The sequence below is a fragment of the Hydractinia symbiolongicarpus genome, chromosome 2 (assembly GCF_029227915.1).
Source record: "Hydractinia symbiolongicarpus strain clone_291-10 chromosome 2, HSymV2.1, whole genome shotgun sequence".
NCBI classification, from domain to species: Eukaryota; Metazoa; Cnidaria; class Hydrozoa; order Anthoathecata; family Hydractiniidae; genus Hydractinia; species Hydractinia symbiolongicarpus.
In genome coordinates, this window is record NC_079876.1 from 23,842,834 (window position 1) to 23,863,221 (window position 20,388).

General features: G+C 33.1%; 3 protein-coding genes across 3 annotated transcripts; all 3 read left to right on the forward strand.

Moving 5' to 3' along the window:
* The first annotated feature begins 3,744 nt into the window (after positions 1-3,744).
* On the forward strand, positions 3,745-6,122 carry LOC130629976 (solute carrier family 22 member 4-like). The gene is made up of 4 exons (XM_057443369.1): positions 3,745-4,355; positions 4,827-5,060; positions 5,591-5,725; positions 5,984-6,122. The coding sequence occupies exons 1-4, from the start codon at positions 4,180-4,182 to the stop codon at positions 6,120-6,122; spliced, it is 684 nt and encodes a 227-aa protein (XP_057299352.1). The 5' UTR covers positions 3,745-4,179.
* Positions 6,123-6,234: 112 nt separating this feature from the next.
* On the forward strand, positions 6,235-7,875 carry LOC130627269 (organic cation/carnitine transporter 2-like). Its single transcript, XM_057441373.1, has 3 exons — positions 6,235-6,317; positions 6,577-6,649; positions 7,303-7,875. The coding sequence occupies exons 1-3, from the start codon at positions 6,250-6,252 to the stop codon at positions 7,387-7,389; spliced, it is 228 nt and encodes a 75-aa protein (XP_057297356.1). The 5' UTR covers positions 6,235-6,249; the 3' UTR covers positions 7,390-7,875.
* A 3,584-nt stretch (positions 7,876-11,459) lies between these two features.
* On the forward strand, positions 11,460-17,705 carry LOC130629977 (organic cation transporter-like protein). Its single transcript, XM_057443370.1, has 12 exons — positions 11,460-11,509; positions 12,023-12,193; positions 12,750-12,839; positions 13,130-13,161; positions 13,474-13,586; positions 13,704-13,781; positions 13,882-14,112; positions 15,329-15,528; positions 16,000-16,233; positions 16,764-16,898; positions 17,403-17,490; positions 17,637-17,705. Exons 1-12 carry the CDS (start codon positions 11,460-11,462, stop codon positions 17,703-17,705), a joined length of 1,491 nt encoding a protein of 496 aa, XP_057299353.1.
* The last annotated feature ends 2,683 nt before the right edge of the window (positions 17,706-20,388 follow it).

The window sequence follows — 20,388 nt, forward strand, 5'->3', positions numbered from 1 at the left end:
GAGAAGGAGAGCAAGTTAGAAGGGGTGACACGAATGTAAGTGACATTACAATGAAGCTGTTTTAAATGTTTATTAATGTCGAAGATAATGAGCCTCATTTGCACGAAACAATGAAGTTGTCCTTAGTAAAGACCCCCCAACTCTTAAGGAGATCTATCCCATCCTCAATGGAACGTATTAATTAGAACTCGTTTAACAGTATTCACAAACATTAAGAACATATAAAATAAGAAATTACCGTGACAAATCTGCTATGACTTGTTTTTAAAGATTACTTGAACTGTCGAAGAAACTTAAGCACCGTGTATTTGCTGTATACGAGCAAACTATTTAGCTGGTGAAACTTTTAAGTATGCATCCAAAAATTCCAAGCGCGTATGTAGCTACACATTATTTTGTATATGAGAATGTCTGAGGCTATGTGCTTATTGCTTGTTTCATAAAAGCTTAAGCGGCATAACATACCTGGCGTTGTTGCGACATCTTTCGCGTTTGGATTCTGTTACTTGCTCCAGTGTTAAGCAAAAATTATTTTCTTATTTTTTTAGGACAGAGAAAGGAACCGGAAAAGAAGGTCAGTTAGATGATGTGTTATTGAAACTTGGCTCACCTGGTCGATACCACGTGATTTGTTATCTCCTTTTATGGTGTTGCAATGCATTCGTTGCGTTTAACCACGTGTCATTGCCGTCAACATTTGGTATCACACCTTCACATCGGTAAGTGGGGTATATCATGGAAATTAAGAAGTTGAAAAATAAAGCACTGCTGAAACTCAAAATAAAAACCAATAATGCAAAATGTAGTCTAGGTCCAAAAGAACGATAAAATTGATTTGCAGAAGTAGAACAAAATAAGGTTTTTCTCTAAATGAGGAAAATAAATCATGTCTTATTCTTAAAAATAATTTGTGATTGGATTAATTTAAGCGATTAAAACGTTTAAACACAAAGCCGCTTTTTATACAAACATAACATAACACCTTCATATCGGTAAGTGGGGGGTGTTATGGAATTAAGAAGTTGAAAAATAAAGCACTGCTGAAACTCAAAATAAAAAAACCCAGAACACGATCATTATCCAGGGATAATGATCGTGTTCTGGGTTCTGGTATTTAATATATTTTATATTAAACATTTTACAGCATGAAAAAGAGGGCTATAAGATAGAGAAGCACTTCAAAAACAAAAGTAAAGGCTTTATCAGGTGAAAAATGTTGGGACCAGAATAAGCATATAAACCAACACAACCATACGAAGGCTTTATTTACACGTTATGATCATTATCAGCAACACAACCATACGAAGGCTTTATTTACACGTTATGATCATTATGAGCAACAGCCAAAACAACAACAACAGCAAAAGATATAAACAATAATTAGCCAGCTAATTAAAACTACATAACAATTGATTAAAAACAAACCCACAATACAACAAACCACAAAAGAAAAGAAATAACACTGATTGAGCACACACAATCAGTCAAAATATATTTAGCCTTATTAGCCTAAATGATAGTAAGCAAACCGCTGTTTTATGGTAAAATCATTTTGTAACTTGCTAGGTCAACCTCGTACCCAGGGTTTTTCTACGTCTATGATATTCTGACGGGATGGTTTCGTAATAACCCTGAGAGTTATGGAAAGAAAATAGGGTAGTTATTTGGGGGATTATTGACACTATTTATTAGTAAATCTTGACTTCGAGAGAATGACTTTACACTAGTGTGTTAAGGGGATTGGAGTGGTCAGGATACAATGCCACACTGGCACATTGAGAGGAATTATGTTTATTCTTACTTTTTTAATTTTTTTTGCTTTGTGTTAAAAGAATTTTGGAGGTTAAAACGATAGACGTCGATAGAAGTGTTTTAAATTATAAGAAATAAATCTATACATACTTTTATTGTGAGGAAAAATAATTCCATTATGTATTTAGATGTGCCTTGCAAAATGGTAGACCGAACACGAGTGAGCTGTGGCGGAATACTTCTCACTTATTTATCGCGGAAAAATGTGAAATAAAACAAAATCGTACCAAACAAAAATGTGAAAAATGGATTTTTGATAAAGTCGAGAATTACCATGTGAGCTCAATTGTGACCGAGGTAATATCTGCTTTGCTATGTCTGTAAACATTAAAACTGCCGATAATGGCTTATAATCACGCTTCATTATTTTTACAAGTAGCTATAAAAATACTTTTTTATGTTGTGAAGCCAGTATAATGTTTTATAAAGATTGTATACAGTTTGTTCAGTTCACAACGTACCTATTTTAGTCTCGTTAAAAAAAAACACCCATCTTCCACAAAAAGTGAACGTTTTTTTAACCTATAAACTCTAAAGCGTTTTTTTGGAAAACACAAAATATTTGGCGTTTCGACTTTCGTCATTGTACCAGATTTTTTGCCCATTGTTGTTGCAATTGCCGATATCGAGTAGTGCCGGACAGTAAACTTAATTTTCCTCTATGTGGGCCTTTCGATATATTAAAGTTGAGTGATCACAAGTTATGGCTTATACATGGCATGTCGATATGTCGTCCTTGCCATGAGACCAAATGGCAAAAAAATCAACATTATTTCATTTTCGGATATTTTTGCAGTTAGTCTATTTACCTTTTTCTTAAATCCTAATTTACATCATCATAGAAATACACGATGTAGAATATATGGTTGTAAGGATGTGCGAATTTTTTTATTTAGTGGAACTTGGTATGCGATAATAATTTCTACCCTATGGTATCTACAACAGTTTATTTCATCGGTGTGATGATTGGCGGAGGAACAATTGGTCGAGTATCTGATCGTTATGGTAGAAGACCAGTACTTCTCATCTCGTTAGGATTGGCAATTATATTCTTTGCAGTTGCTTCACTGATAAAAAATTTCATCCTGTTTACATTATTGCGTTTTTTTGGTGGTATATTCGCTTGTGTAGGTACTTGTTTTCATCAGCAACCAGAATTTGCAAAATTCTTAAGCAATTTAAAAAACATAAGACTTGATACAAGCAACAATATATGTTGAAGCTATGTTTTTAAGAAACGTTCATTGATTTTGACAATGTCAAGCTTCTTTGATCATAATAGACAGCTCCTTTTCCTGATTTTCAACAGAATGATAATTCATAGGGCATCAAGTAAATATCTGACATTTAATGAACAATTGTTGGTGAACACTGATAATTTTTTGGATTCGGTTTTGGTTACCTTAAAATTTGTTCCAGTTTCTCCTTCCAGCAACCTTTTTATGAATTTAAAGGCATATTTTTTATGGCAAATTCAGTGCCATATCAATCGACAGGACTATCTGCTAAAAATCCAATTTTAACATTTTGTCTTATACCTCAGTAAAAGTTTTTTAACATATCTTCCAGTTTTAACACACATTGTGTGATAAAATGTTTGAACTATTAAAGGGGCTGCTGGCTTTCGACTTTAGTGACTTGTCGAGCTGATGGCGGCGAAAAACAAACTTGCTATTTTTCCGGCAAGTATGTAATTTACAGAGTCGAACATATAGATATATCTAGAATTTTTATCTTCTCCAGCCTTGGTCATTTTTTCATCCAGAATAAGTCTCGCTGAAATATTTCTTTGTAATATATTTTTCGAAAAAAATATTGAACCAGCAAACAAAGTATGCTGGTCTGTTTTTTGCCCAACTGCGTTTGCCGGATTTTTAATATGTGCAGGATATACGGAATGTGAGCATTTTAACCGGTTCGTTTCAACTTCTAATCATACTTACTTAATTATCCTTATAGCGTTCCATATTTGAAAAGCAACGTTTTTGTCAAACTTGGCAAAGTAGACATGTGCATTTAGGATATATATAGTTTAATGGTTCATAAAAGGAAGAATTCCGTTCATCGTTGTGGACTATTTGGTCTCCGTAAAAAATCAGAGAGTCGCTCATCTTTTACATTCGCAGCGCGAGTCATCTAACAAACCTGTTAATAAAAAGAAATTGCTACGCATTTTTAAATACAAACAAATATCAACTTTGCTGCGAAGTATAAGTTGTCAATTAAAAGTCATATTTTAAAAGTGATTGAAACCATAATTTAGACCTGCCAAAGTATGCCTATCAAAGTGCATTACTTTGCGTGTTTTTCTTTCCATGTTAGTGTGTTATGATTTTCTTTTAGGGGGTCCACAGTATTGTGTATGTGATGACGCCGGAATTAGCTCCAAAGAAGCATAATAATTACCTTTCTTTACTTCTTATTTTTTCTTTCCTGACATCCGTTGCTGCTGGAGGCGGTATATGTTGGGCAACGAAAAGTTGGTGGCAGTCACAACTCTACACATCTTTATCTCTGGTTATACCGCTATGCCTGATGTATTTGTAAGTCCTGTGTAAAATTTGTTTACCAGTCTGTTATGTACAATGTAAGTCCGGTGTAAAATTAGTTTACCGTTAAGTACAATGTAGAAGTCTGGTGTAAAATTAGTTTACCAGTCCACCGACCGTTATGCGTGATGTATTTGTGAGTCTGCTTTTAAATTAATTCAGTGATCCACAGAAGAGACAATATATCTTCTTAAAACCAATTTTCGAACGTTTTTACCATATCTTAAAGTTTTTCTAACGTCTAAAACGCAGTGAGATTGTAAAATAAACTATAAATGTTCGCTTGAAATATTCAAAAATAGGCTTAGAGTAAAACTAAGTACGAAGCTAAGAAGGACTATACGTATTCTTACAGGCCTTTTTATTAGTTTCAGGGTCTTTACCATCCGTCCGTCGTGTAGCTAAAATCTAAACAAACAGGAGGGTTGCAAAAAGAATAATTATACGTGTCTTCATTTTCTTTAGCTTTCTTCCTGAATCATTTCGATGGCTTGTCGTTCATAAGAAATATAAACTACTTAATCAATATCTGACAAAAGCTGCAAAGATGAATAATGTGACTTTACTTTCACTGTCAGTTATCCACAGTGGCGAAACTATCAAAGGTGTGAAACCAATAAACAGAAAACGAATATCAACAAAAAAGTTGTTTTCATACAAAGAGCTTCGAAGAAGATTACTGGCCATGTTTTTTGCTTGGTAATTTAATTTTCTTTAGTATGTAAAACATACTTAAGAAAATTACATACATATATATATATCAATAGGTCAAAGAATGCATGCACGTTTATAACCATTAGCCCAAAAGTATAACAAATCTGGGAAAAGTAAAACGAGTTTAAAATAAATAAATCTGCTATCTGGTCAACAACAAAAGAGTGTATTCTAGCTTAGATAAAACTAACTTGTTCATGACACGAAAACATTTAAATTATTTCATGACTGAACAGAATGCTATAACTTTAAAATTTATGTGTTATAATTTGATAACCCTTTAAGTGGACGATAAGAAATTATTCATTCTTGCTTTGATGATACTTAGCGTCGAATATTGCAAGCTCCACTGGATAGTTTTTGATATCCGATTTCACGTTATCCAATATCTGTTTAGAACAAATATGTTGAGATTTGGTACAGTTTGTTGACTATTAATTAGCTATTGAATTGATTTCCAGCCTATAAACTCTTTGTGCAATCCAAAATAACAATCATCCTTTTCTTACATACAGGACATCAGCAGCTATTGGATATTACACACTATCGCTGTCCATGGAATCCGTCTCTTCAGATCCGTACTTAGCTGTAATGATCGGAGCTTGTTTCGATACTGTTCCGGTAGTGATAGCCTTCTTTACCTTGAATAGGTAGAACTTTTGTTATTTGTCAGTCTCATGAAAGAAAAAAACATACAAGTTAATTTTGAATAGGTCATTTTGTTGTCATAAACAGTGTGCGCATTCAGCTTATCTACAACACTTTATGGTGAGTTCTCGGTAAAATGTCGGATCAAGTAAGGCTCTTCAATAGATTGTTTGGAATAAACGAAATAACCTTTTGGTTGCCTTGTCTAACTCTGACAAGCCTAATGATGGATTCTGTTAATGAATTAACTAACTACTTAGGTTTGGCAAAAGACGTGTAATACTGGCTTTTATGATCATTGGTAGCTTGCTTTGTATTTCCTACAAGATTTTTAATCATATCGGTAAGCTGTTATGCACTCTTCCTGCATCTTTGCAAATATTTAAACTGAAAAATTAATGATTTGGATTTTTTTTCGACAAATAAAAACACGCTGTAGCCTTTTGTGTCTCTTTTTCTCTCGTGAGATAATACACAATGCGATTTGTAATTAATATTTCTTTCAGCTCTACTGTTAGCAGGGAAAATGTTTTTCGCTCCAACATTTGGCTTGGTATACGTTTATTGTGTGGACCTCTTCCCTACTATCGTTCGGTAAGTTTGCTTGTACGTTTATATTGCGCATACAATGATGCTTTTACTGCACAATTAATATTTTGTCTTTTTTTATTCTTTTTTATATAACTACTGTTACCATTTAAATATTATTAGGTAATAAATGTTTCGTCGCAAATATTAGAAAATCGATAACTTAAAGATTTCACTAAATCTAGCATTATTCTCTGAGAAGCAGTTCCTAAAAACGCATATAAAGAAAAATATTATTTGCAATATTCTCCTTTTTTCTTTATAGCAACTTATGTGTTGGTTTGTGTGTAACAGTTTGTCGCATGGGAAGTGTACTTGCTCCACAATTGATACTTTTGGTGAGTGTGTCCATATGATTGGCGAGTGTGTCCATTATTTTGTTTCACTGATAGCCACAGAAAAATGGCGAAACTTTAATAAAGCCCTTTTATGATTATTATTTGACATGAAGGTTCCAGTCCGTTTCCTTTCATAAAATTCACAGCTTGATTTACTTTAGACTTACAACTTGGTTTGTTAGCTTGAATAGTCATGTATGACTTTTTTTTTTAAATTACTCGTCAGAAATTTCTCTCACTTTCACTAACTGTGTCATATGACAAGAGTGTGCAAAAATGTTACGCCTGTTACACATGCATCTTGTTTTAGGACATTAGAAAAACGTTTTGTTTCATAAGGTCTGTTAAAAACTTTTGTTTTCAACCATGAAAGAAAAAAGAATGACCAGCATAACCCACAATTTATGATAATTATCGAATGTTACTCAGCAGGATCCCTTAAAATGGGGATTTATGGGTTGTTTACTCGCTTAACTGAGATTTCCTATGAGACCCTTTACTTAGTGGGTCTACTTTTTATTTCCCCCACATTTGAAGAACCTTGGAAATAAATGGCAGTTGTTAGACGGCAGATACATGTCATTTTAGCGATATTTTGAGAAATTAGAACTGGGATTTAAATTTACAATTCAGCTCCTTTATATTTTTTTCAGGGTGTGTACACCTCACCTGATGTTCCTATTCTAATCAGTGGTATCATCATGCTGATGGCAGCTGTCGTTATTTATTTTATGCCTTAATTGACCAATCAACCACTTCCTGATACCATCGAAGACGTAGAGAACTTCAAAGAAAACAAAAAGAAATTACCAGTTGAGCAGGAGATTGAAACAATTTCCAACTTAGTTTAACTATTTCTTCAAATACTAAAACTATAGAACAATGAACATATTTTTTACTATATTAAAAGCACTGCATGGGATTATCATTATTATTTAACAGATCCTATTTTTAGCTTTTGTACAATGTAGACCTTTTTATTCTCGTTTTTAAATAAAAATGCACCCGCATTTGCTTAGTACAACATTTTATAATCTTGGTTTAACCACTGTGCTAAATTTTTTGCCAACGTATAAGATTGATTGTAGAAATTAAGTTTATTACTTTATTAAGTTTTCATAATTTCGGTTTCAACAATAAATTGAATACATGTATCCGAATGCGCTTGCTCAGAAGTACCGCTGCGTTGCGAAACAGCTCACCAGTACTTTAAGGATAACTCAGCTTTTGAAAATCTCTATAATAATAGCCGCATTTTGTCTGTTTAAAAGGGTTACTGATATTCCTTTGATCTTTCCGCCACTTCAAATTTCTAGACTGCAGTACGAAATTGCGATGCAAAACACAGTGAACCTTTTCTATATTTAATGGGCGGTCGCCCTCTTTTTTTCTGTTGACCAGATGGGAAAAAAACTCCAGCTCCATCTCAGGGGCTATTCTTTTTAAGCCATCCGCATATCAGAAAGAGAATAAAAAGTCATGGAAACAAGGTTAGATAAATGAAATGTATCATAGCGTGTGAAGTTGTCGGAATATGTATGTGTGTCATTAAGAATAAAAAAAACTTAAATACGACACGAATGTACGATACGTGACTTTCTCAAGAATGATTCTAAGAATATTTAATACGCAATTCATCGTTTCCATGATTGAATTCCATAGCAACTTATTTTTAATGTGTAAAGGGAAGTACTTGTTTTCACGCATTAAAATATTTAAACCATATTTTCTGCGAGGAACTACTGAATAAAATATAACTTCATGTGAATAATTGTCCTACAAATTTCTTTTTCTTTGCTCTCTCTTCTGCTATTTATTTTTAATTTTTTTGCTAAACCTATGTAAATTTTACAGTGTTTGTTTTAGGTTCAAACCTAAGCATTCATGTCATTTGAAATTTCGAAGATATACCTCTTAATGAAAGTGTTTAATAACATATAAAATTAATGAAGAAGTATGGCGAAACACTTACAAATATTTATTTCATAGAAAAAAAACACAATTGAAAAACTTTGATATCACGCTATCTCTACGTTAATAATACTCAAATTCAGTCTGCCTGTTGTGTGCGAAAAAGAAGTTGTGCTAAACACATACAAAATCTTCAAGCTATAAACAACAAATGCGATATATTTTTAACGACTTTTATTTCTCTGCTCGCGCGTATTAAACCAATCACAAAGCCTGATTTTTAGGAATAACCAATCCAAATTCTTCTAAAAAAAGCAATATGATCGATAAGAGCTGTGTATGAGATAACGAAAGTCTTCGAAGGTCTCTTTTTTACCTTTTCTCTTCTAAATGAAGGTAATTTTTCTAATACTTGTTTCAACATGTTTTGATAAACGTTGATGTTTTGTAACCAATCATGCACAAATCTTAGACAAACTAATTTTAAAATTTTGATTACCAGCATATTAAAAATGACCCAGTTTGGGTTTTTGTGACCAGTTCAAAATACTTTATTCTCCTAAAAAAACAATTTTCACGGAACGAAATATTTAAACCAAATAAAAGATTTACCCTTTGCAGGGCTTGTTAGGTTTTTAGTCCAAAATTGAGTAAGAACATTTGAGAAAATAAATATTCTTGCGGAAATAAATTTCGCGATTGGAAAGCGAAAATAATTTTTTTTAAAACCTATTTTGAAACTGACATCTGTTAAAAAAGAATATGTAGAACTTATGTTAAAATTAACTTTAAATTTTAAATACTTTCAATCAAAATGATAACAATACCAAAAAACATGCAATAAAGGTCAAATTTAAAGTAAAGTAAACTACTGACAATAATGACCATTTCATCCGCGAAAAAACTACCGCTGTCTATTACAGAATTTTTTTAAAAATTCATAGCTGCATACCGTAATGCTTCGAATAAACACCCCCTTCTATTAAACGTCCCCTCGAATAGACGCTCCCCTTTTTAAGTCATTCTTAAAATAACACCCCCCCTCCAATAGACGCCCCTCCATCATAAGGGGGCGTTTATTCGAAGCGATAGTAAAAGTATATGAAAAATCAATAACAGTTATTGTTTTGCTCTTTTAATTAAATTTTTATGGTGCTATTATAATATAAACATTTCATAAATACAACTAAACACAATCTCTCATATTTGATACATTCTTTTAAACGCCCCCTCGATTAGACGCCCCCCCCAAAAAAATGTCAAAAAATTTAATAAACGCCCCGTAAAAAATGTGTACGTCAACTCGTAAAATACTGCTAATTTGGTAACTTTTTTAATAATATGTTAAAGCCTAGAAAACATAAATATACAATTTTTTTTAATTTTTTTTACTATTTCCTCCTCATCGGACAATAGCTCAATGGTGTTCTGTTTTTCAGCGATGATTTTAAAAAGAGGTTTTGTATAATATTCATACTCTGATCCAAGTGGAAAATAACTGAAAGCACTTTTTTCTTTAAATTTTTAACATTGCCTTTCCAAACAACGAAAACTGTTATTTTGACTTCCAAACAGCCTTGTAATAGAGGAAACCGCTTTACTACCGTGGATTCGGCTGTTGCCGTAATCTTTGCTTCGTGTGTTATTGCATATTCTCAAATTCGCGTTAATTATTCGCATTTTCGAAAACAACCTTGCTCAACCGCGTTAATTAAATGCCTTTTTCAAAATTATTTTATTGAACCGCGTTAATTTCATGACTGTTAACTTAATTCACGTTCATTTCTTGACTCGTTAATTTCATGGAATAAGCTACATTGGGCATTTCTTTATGAAAGTCGCGCAAAAGTTTACCTGACAATGTTCACTGAGTACCAAGAACTTAGAACCTTAGGTTATTTGGTTAAATCTATAATCGTGAAACATCCTAATTGCTGACCATTTCACCCGAATTTCAGGACGTTCCATTTTACCCGAATTTCAGGACGTTCGTTGGTCAAGATGCGGATTATTTCGTTGTGGAGTTTACAACAACTGTCTTTCCGGGCTTAGTCCCTGGGTTGTTGTTACAGAGCAATTTGTTTATTGATTTCGAATTAACCAAAAATGAAAAATACTCCAAAAACAGGTTGTATTTGAGGCAAGCATTATTTTTTGATATCAGTTTATGCATTAACTCACAAAATCAAAGTTCTATGCTGTTGCCCTGATGTGCCATGTGATATGGATAGATTGTGTTAAGACATTGTGCAATCCTTCTTTTATTTCGCCGTTCTACCAAACTGAAGTGCCATTGAGTTGCACTTCACCAGAAATCATGAAACTCATGCAATCAGCTGTGGATGAAAATCACTTAAACCAGTTTGACGTCACGTCGTGTCTCATGTAAATGGTGTATTAATTATTCGGTCACTCCACATTTTAATGTTCGTTTTAACCAGTTTTGTTGACGAAAAACTTCGTCTCCAATATACACGTGTCTGTGCGGACTGTATAGACTTGCCTCTGACTCAACTCTCTATGAAATATAAACAATTTCTTGTGATCGAATCTGACAATTTTAGGATTTCATTTTCTTTGTAGAAAGGAACTAGACACATTTGTTGTCATTATCGTCATTCATCTTCTATCTCTTAAGTCTGACATCCTGTTTCTACCACGCCAATGCATTTTTGTCACCATTTTCGCCTACGAAAATGACGTCACGAAGACTTCTCAATGCTTTTTTTTCAGATTTCCAATTAGGCTGAAGTATCTGTAAAACAAATTTTTAATTAAAGTACATTTGTATTTAAATTTATTCTCCTGAATGTTTTGAACATTTTAATTAAAACTGCCGAACGCTGTGCGACGTATACTTAATGTAACAGAGTTCTTAAAATATATTGACAAGAAAAAAATGGCGCAATTTGATGAGAAGGAGAGCAAGTTAGAAGGAGTGACACGAATGTAAGTGACATTACAATGAAACTGTTTTAAATGTTTATTAATGTCGAAGATAATGAGCCTCATTTGCACGAAACAATGAAGTTGTCCTAAGTAAAGACCCCCCAACTCTTAAGGAGATCTATCCCATCCTCAATGGAACGTATCAATTAGAACTCGTTTAACAGTATTCACAAACATTAAGAACATATAAAATAAGAAATTACTGTGACAAATCTGCTATGACTTGTTTTTAAAGATTACTTGAACTGTCGAAGAAACTTAAGCACCGTGTATTTGCTGTATACGAGCAAACTATTTAGCTGGTGAAACTTTTAAGTATGCATCCAAAAATTCCAAGCGCGTATGTAGCTACACATTTTTTTGTATATGAGAATGTCTGAGGCTATGTGCTTATTGCTTGTTTCATAAAAGCTTAAGCGGCATAACATACCTGGCGTTGTTGCGACATCTTTCGCGTTTGGATTCTGTTACTTGCTCCAGTGTTAAGCAAAAATTATTTTCTTATTTTTTTAGGACAGAGAAAGGAACCGGAAAAGAAGGTCAGTTAGATGATGTGTTATTGAAACTTGGCTCACCTGGTCGATACCACGTGATTTGTTATCTCCTTTTATGGTGTTGCAATGCATTCGTTGCGTTTAACCACGTGTCATTGCCGTCAACATTTGGCATCACACCTTCATATCGGTAAGTGGGGTATGTCGTGGAAATTAAGAAGTTGAAAAAAAAAGCACTGCTGAAACTCAAAATAAAAAAAACCTGGATAATGATCGTGTTCTGGGTTCTGGTATTTAATATATTTTATATTAAACATTTTACAGCATGAAAAAGAGGGCTATAAGATAGAGAAGCACTTCAAAAACAAAAGTAAAGGCTTTATCAGGTGAAAAATGTTGGGACCAGAATAAGCATATAAACCAACACAACCATACGAAGGCTTTATTTACACGTTATGATCATTATCAGCAACACAACCATACGAAGGCTCTATTTACACGTTATGATCATTATGAGCAACAGCCAAAACAACAACAACAGCAAAAGATATAAACAATAATTAGCCAGCTAATTAAAACTACATAACAATTGATTAAAAACAAACCCACAATACAACAAACCACAAAAGAAAAGAAATAACACTGATTGAGCACATACAATCAGTCAAAATATATTTAGCCTTATTAGTCTAAATGATAGTAAGCAAACCGCTGTTTTATGGTAAAATCATTTTGTAACTTGCTAGGTCAACCTCGTACCCAGGGTTTTTCTACGTCTATGATATTCTGACGGGATGGTTTCGTAATAACCCTGACAGTTATGGAAAGAAAATAGGGTAGCTATTTGGGGATTATTGACACTATTTATTAGTGAATCTTGACTTCGAGAGAATGACTTTACACTAGTGTGTTAAGGGGATTGGAGTGGTCAGGATACAATGCTACACTGGTACATTGAGAGGAATTATGTTTATTCTTACTTTTTTAATTTTTTTTGCTTTGTGTTAAAAGAATTTTGGAGGTTAAAACGGGCAGACATTGACGTCGATAGAAGTGTTTCAAATTATAAGAAATAAATCTATACATACTTTTATTGTGAGGAAAAATAATTCCATTATGTATTTAGATGTGCCTTGCAAAATGGTAGACCGAACACGAGTGAGCTGTGGCGGAATACTTCTCACTTATTTATCGCGGAAAAATGTGAAATAAAACAAAATCGTACCAAACAAAAATGTGAAAAATGGATTTTTGATAAAGTCGAGAATTACCATGTGAGCTCAATTGTGACCGAGGTAATGTCTGCTTTGCTATGCCTGTAAACATTAAAACTGCCGATAATGGCTTATAATCACGCTTCATTATTTTTACAAGTAGCTATAAAAATACTTTTTTATGTTGTGAAGCCAGTATAATGTTTTATAAAGATTGTATACAGTTTGTTCAGTTCACAACGTACCTATATTTTAGTCTCGTTAAAAAAAAACACCCATCTTCCACAAAAAGTGAACGTTTTTTTAACCTATAAACCCAAAGCGTTTTTTGGAAAACACAAAATATTTGGCGTTTCGACTTTCGTCATTGTACCAGATTTTTTGCCCATTGTTGTTGCAATTGCCGATATCGAGTAGTGCCGGACAGTAAACTTAATTTTCCTCTATGTGGGCCTTTCGATATATTAAAGTTGAGTGATCACATAGGCATGTCGATATGTCGACCTTGCCATGAGACCAAATGGCAAAAAAATCAAAATTATTTCATTTTCGGATATTTGTGCAGTTAGTCATTTACCTTTTCCTTAAATCCTAATTTACATCATCATAGAAATACACGATGTAGAATATATGGTTGTAAGGATGCGTGAATTTTTTTATTTAGTGGAACTTGGTATGCGATAATAATTTCTACCCTATGGTATCTACAACAGTTTATTTCATCGGTGTGATGATTGGCGGAGGGACAATTGGTCGGGTATCTGATCGTTATGGTAGAAGACCAGTACTTCTCATCTCGTTAGGATTGGCAATCATATTCTTTGCAGTTGCTTCACTGATAAAAAATATCATCCGGTTTACATTATTGCGTTTTTTTGGTGGTATATTCGCTTGTGTAGGTACTTGTTTTCATCAGCAACCAGAATTTGCAAAATTCTTAAGCAATTTAAAAAACATAAGACTTGATACAAGCAACAATATATGTTGAAGCTATGTTTTTAAGAAACGTTCATTGATTTTGACAATGTCAAGCTTCTTTGATCATAATAGACAGCTCCTTTTCCTGATTTTCAACAGAATGATAATTCATAGGGCATCAAGTAAATATCTGACATTTAATGAACAATTGTTGGTGAACACTGATAATTTTTTGGATTCGGTTTTGGTTACCTTAAAAATTGTTCCAGTTTCTCCTTCCAGCAACCTTTTTAGGAATTTAAAGGCATATTTTTTTTGGCAAATTCAGTGCAATATCAATCGACAGGACTATCTGCTAAAAATCCAATTTTAACATTTTGTCTTATACCTCAGTAAAAGTTTTTTAACATATCTTCCAGTTTTAACACACATTGTGTGATAAATTGTTTGAACTATTAAAGGGGCTGTTGGCTTTCGACTTTAGTGACTTGTCGAGCTGATGGCGGCGAAAAACAAACTTGCTATTTTTCCGGCAAGTATGTAATTTACAGAGTCGAACATATAGATATATCTAGAATTTTTATCTTCTCCAGCCTTGGTCATTTTTTCATCCAGAATAAGTCTCGCTGAAATATTTCTTTGTAATATATTTTTCGAAAAAAATATTGAACCAGCAAACAAAGTATGCTGGTCTGTTTTTTGCCCAACTGCGTTTGCCGGATTTTTAATATGTGCAGGATATACGGAATGTGAGCATTTTAACCGGTTCGTTTCAACTTCTAATCATACTTACTTAATTATCCTTATAGCGTTCCATATTTGAAAAGCAACTTTTTCGTCAAACTTGGCAAAATAGACATGTGCATTTAGGATATATATAGTTTAATGGTTCATAATAGGGAGAATTCCGTTCATCGTTGTGGACTATTTGGTCTCCGTAAAAAATCAGAGAGTCGCTCATCTTTTACACTCGCAGCGCGAGTCATCTAACAAACCTGTTAATAAAAAGAAATTGCTACGCATTTTTAAATACAAACAAATATCAACTTTGCCGCGAAGTATAAGTTGTCAATTAAAAGTCATATTTTAAAAGTGATTGAAACCATAATTTAGGCCTGCCAAAGTATGCCTATCAAAGTGCATTACTTTGCGTGTTTTTCTTTCCATGTTAGTGTGTTATGATTTTCTTTTAGGGGGTCCACAGTATTGTGTATGTGATGACGCCCGAATTAGCACCAAAGAAGCATAATAATTACCTTTCTTTACTTCTCATTTTTTCTTTCCTGACATCCGTTGCTGCTGGAGGCGGTATATGTTGGGCAACGAAAAGTTGGTGGCAGTCACAACTCTACACATCTTTATCTCTGGTTATACCGCTATGCCTGATGTATTTGTAAGTCCTGTGTAAAATTTGTTTACCAGTCTGTTATGTACAATGTAAGTCCGGTGTAAAATTAGTTTACCGTTAAGTACAATGTAGAAGTCTGGTGTAAAATTAGTTTACCAGTCCACCGACCGTTATGCGTGATGTATTTGTGAGTCTGCTTTTAAATTAATTCAGTGATCCACAGAAGAGACAATATATCTTCTTAAAATCAATTTTTGAACGTTTTTACCATATCTTAAAGTTTTTTTAACGTCTAAAACGCAGTGAGATTGTAAAATAAACTATAAACGTTCGCTTGAAATATTCAAAAATAGGCTTAGAGTAAAATTAAGTACGAAGCTAAGAAGGACTATACGTATTCTTACAGGCCTTTTTATTAGTTTCAGGGTCCTTACCATCCGCCCGTCGTGTAGCTAAAACCTAAATAAACACGAGGGTTGCAAAGAGAATAATTATACGTGTCTTCATTTTCTTTAGCTTTCTTCCTGAATCATTTCGATGGCTTGTCGTTCATAAGAAATATAAACTACTTAATCAATATCTGACAAAAGCTGCAAAGATGAATAATGTGACTTTACTTTCACTGTCAGTTATCCACAGTGGCGAAACTATCAAAGGTGTGAAACCAATAAACAGAAAACGAATATCAACAAAAAAGTTGTTTTCATACAAAGAGCTTCGAAGAAGATTACTGGCCATGTTTTTTGCTTGGTAATTTAATTTTCTTTAGTATGTAAAACATACTTAAGAAAATTACATACATATATATATATCAATAGGTCAAAGAATGCATGCACGTTTATAAACATTAGCCCAAAAGTATAACAAATCTGGGAAAAGTAAAACGAGTTTAAAATAAATAAATCTTCTATCTGGTCAACAACAAAAGAGTGTATTCTAGCTTAGATAAAACTAACTTGTTCATGACACGAAAACATTTAAATTATTTCATGACTGAACAGAATGCTATAACTTTAAAATTTATGTGTTATAATTTGATAACCCTTTAAGTGGACGATAAGAAATTATTCATTCTCGCTTTGATGATACTTAGCGTCGAATATTGCAAGCTCCACTGGATAGTTTTTGATATCCGATTTCACGTTATCCAATATCTGTTTAGAACAAATATGTTGAGATTTGATACAGTTTGTTGACTATTAATTAGCTATTGAATTGATTTCCAGCCTATAAACTGTTTGTGCAATCCAAAATAACAATCATCCTTTTCTTACATACAGGACATCAGCAGCTATTGGATATTACACACTATCGCTGTCCATGGAATCCGTCTCTTCAGATCCGTACTTAGCTGTAATGATCGGAGCTTGTTTCGATACTGTTCCGGTAGTGATAGCCTTCTTTACCTTGAATAGGTAGAACTTTTGTTATTTGTCAGTCTCATGAAAGAAAAAAACATACAAGTTAATTTTGAATAGGTCATTTTGTTGTCATAAGCAGTGTGCGCATTCAGCTTATCTACAACACTTTATGGTGAGTTCTCGGTAAAATGTCGGATCAAGTAAGGCTCTTCAATAGATTGTTTGGAATAAACGAAACAACCTTCTGGTTGCCTTGTCTAACTCTGTCAAGCCTAATGATGGATTCTGTTAATGAATTAACTAACTACTTAGGTTAGGCAAAAGACGTGTAATACTGGCGTTTATGATCATTGGTAGCTTGCTTTGTATTTCCTACAAGATTTTTAATCATATCGGTAAGCTGTTATGCACTCTTCCTGCATCTTTGCAAATATTTAAACTGAAAAATTAATGATTTGGATTTTTTTTCGACAAATAAAAACACGCTGTAGCCTTTTGTGTCTCTTTTTCTCTCGTGAGATAATACACAATGCGATTTGTGATTAATATTTCTTTCAGCTCTACTGTTAGCAGGGAAAATGTTTTTCGCTCCAACATTTGGCTTGGTATACGTTTATTGTGTGGACCTCTTCCCTACTATCGTTCGGTAAGTCTGCTTGTACGTTTATATTGCGCATACAATGATGCTTTTACTGCACAATTAATACTTTGTCTTTTTTTTATTCTTCTTTATATAACTACTGTTACCATTTAAATATTATTAGATAATGAATGTTTCGTCACAAATTTCAGAAAATTGATAACTTAAAGATTTCACTAAATCTAGCATTATTCTCTGAGAGGCAGTTCCTAAAAATATAAAGAAAAATATTATTTTCAATATTCTTCTCTTTTCTTTATAGCAACTTATGTGTTGGTTTGTGTGTAACAGTTTGTCGCATGGGAAGTGTACTTGCTCCACAATTGATACTTTTGGTGAGTGTGTCCATATGTTTGGCAAGTGTGTCCATTATTTTGTTTCACTGATAGCCACAGAAAAATTGCGAAACTTTAATAAAGCCCTTTTATGATTATCATTTGACATACAAGGTTCCAGTCCGTTTCCTTTCATAAAATTCACAACTTGATTTACTTTAGACTTACAACTTGGTTTGTTAGCTTGAATAGTCATGCATGACTTTTTTTTTTTAAATTACTCGTCAGAAATTTTTCTCACTTTCACTAACTGTGTCATATGACAAGAGTGTGAAAAATGTTACGCCTGTTACACATGCATCTTGTTTTAGGACATTAGAAAAACGTTTTGTTTCATTAGGTCTGTTAAAAACTTTTGTTTTCAACCATGAAAGAAAAAAGAATGACCAGCATAACCCACAATTTCTGATAATTATCGAATGTTACTCAGCAGGATCCCTTAAAATGGGGATTTATGGTTGCTCGATTAAGCAGTTTACGTATGAGACCCTTAACTTAGTGGGTCTACTTTTTATTTCCCCCACATTTGAAGAACCTTGGAAATAAATGGCAGTTGTTAGACGGCAGATACATGTCATTTTAGCGATATTTTGAGAAATTAGAACTGGGATTTAAATTTACAATTCAGCTCCTTTATATTTTTTTCAGGGTGTGTACACCTCACCTGATGTTCCTATTCTAATCAGTGGTATCATCATGCTGATGGCAGCTGTCGTTATTTATTTTATGCCTGAATTGACCAATCAACCACTTCCTGATACCATCGAAGACGTAGAGAACTTCAAAGAAAACAAAAAGAAATTACCAGTTGAGCAGGAGATTAAAACAATTTCCAACTTTGTTTAACTATTTCTTCAAATACTAAAACTATAGAATAATGAACATCTTTTTTACTATATTAAAAGCACTGCATGGGATTATTATTATTATTTAACAGATCCTATTTTTAGCTTTTGTACAATATAGACCTTTTTTTTCTCGTTTTTAAATAAAAATGCACCCGCATTTTCTTAGTACAACATTTTATAATCTTGGTTTAACCACTGTGCTAAATGTTTTGCAAACGTAAAAGATTGATTGTAGAAATTAAGTTTATTACTTTATTAAGTTATCATAATATCGGTTTCAACAATAAATTGAATACATGTATCCGAATGCGCTTGCCCAGAAGTACCGCAGCGTTGCAAAACAGCTCACCAGTACTTTAAGGATAACTCAGCTTTTGAAAATCTCTATAATAATACCCGTATTTTGTCTGTTCAAAAGGGTTACTGATACTCCTTTGATCTTTCCGCCACTTCAAATTTCTAGACTGCAGTACGAAATTGCGATGCAAAACACAGTGAACCTTTTCTATATTTAATGGGCGGTCGCCCTCTTTTTTTCTGTTGACCAGATGGGAAAAAAACTCCAGCTCCATCTCAGGGGCTATTCTTTTTAAGCCATCCGCATATCAGAAAGAGAATAAAAAGTCATGGAAACAAGGTTAGATAAATGAAATGTATCATAGCGTGTGAAGTTGTCGGAATATGTATGTGTGTCATTAAGAATAAAAAAAACTTAAATACGACACGAATGTACTATACGTGACTTTCTCAAGAATGATTCTAAGAATATTTAATACGCAATTCATCGTTTCCATGATTGAATTCCATAGCAACTTATTTTTAATGTGTAAAGGGAAGTACTTGTTTTCACGCATTAAAATATTTAAACCATATTTTCTGCGAGGAACTACTGAATAAAATATAACTTCATGTGAATAATTGTCCTACAAATTTCTTTTTCTTTGCTCTCTCTTCTGCTATTTATTTTTAATTTTTTTGCTAAACCTATGTAAATTTTACAGTGTTTGTTTTAGGTTCAAACCTAAGCATTTATTTTATTTAAAATTTCGAAGATATACCTCTTAATGAAAGTGTTTAATAACATATAAAATTAATGAAGAAGTATGGCGAAACACTTACAAATATTTATTTCATAGAAAAAAAACACAATTGAAAAACTTTGATATCACGCTATCTCTACGTTAATAATACTCAAATTCAGTCTGCCTGTTGTGTGCGAAAAAGAAGTCGTGCTAACCACACACAAAATCTTCAAGCTATAAACAACAAATGCGATATATTTTTAACGACTTTTATTTCTCTGCTCGCGCGTATTAAACCAATCACAAAGCCTGATTTGTAGGAATAACCAATCCAAATTCTTCTAAAAAAAGCAATATGATCGATAAGAACTGTGTATGAGATAACGAAAGTCTTCGAAGGTCTCTTTTTTACCTTTTCTCTTCTAAATGAAGGTACTTTTTCTAATACTTGTTTCAACATGTTTTGATAAACGTTGATGTTTTGTACCCAATCATGCACAAATCTTAGACAAACTGATTTTAAAATTTTGATTACCAGCATATTAAAAATGACCCAGTTTGGGTTTTTGTGACCAGTTCAAAATACTTTATTCTCCTAAAAAAACAATTTTCACGGAACGAAATATTTAAACCAAATAAAAGATTTACCCTTTGCAGGGCTTGTTAGGTTTTTAGTCTAAAATTGAGTTAGTGTTCAAT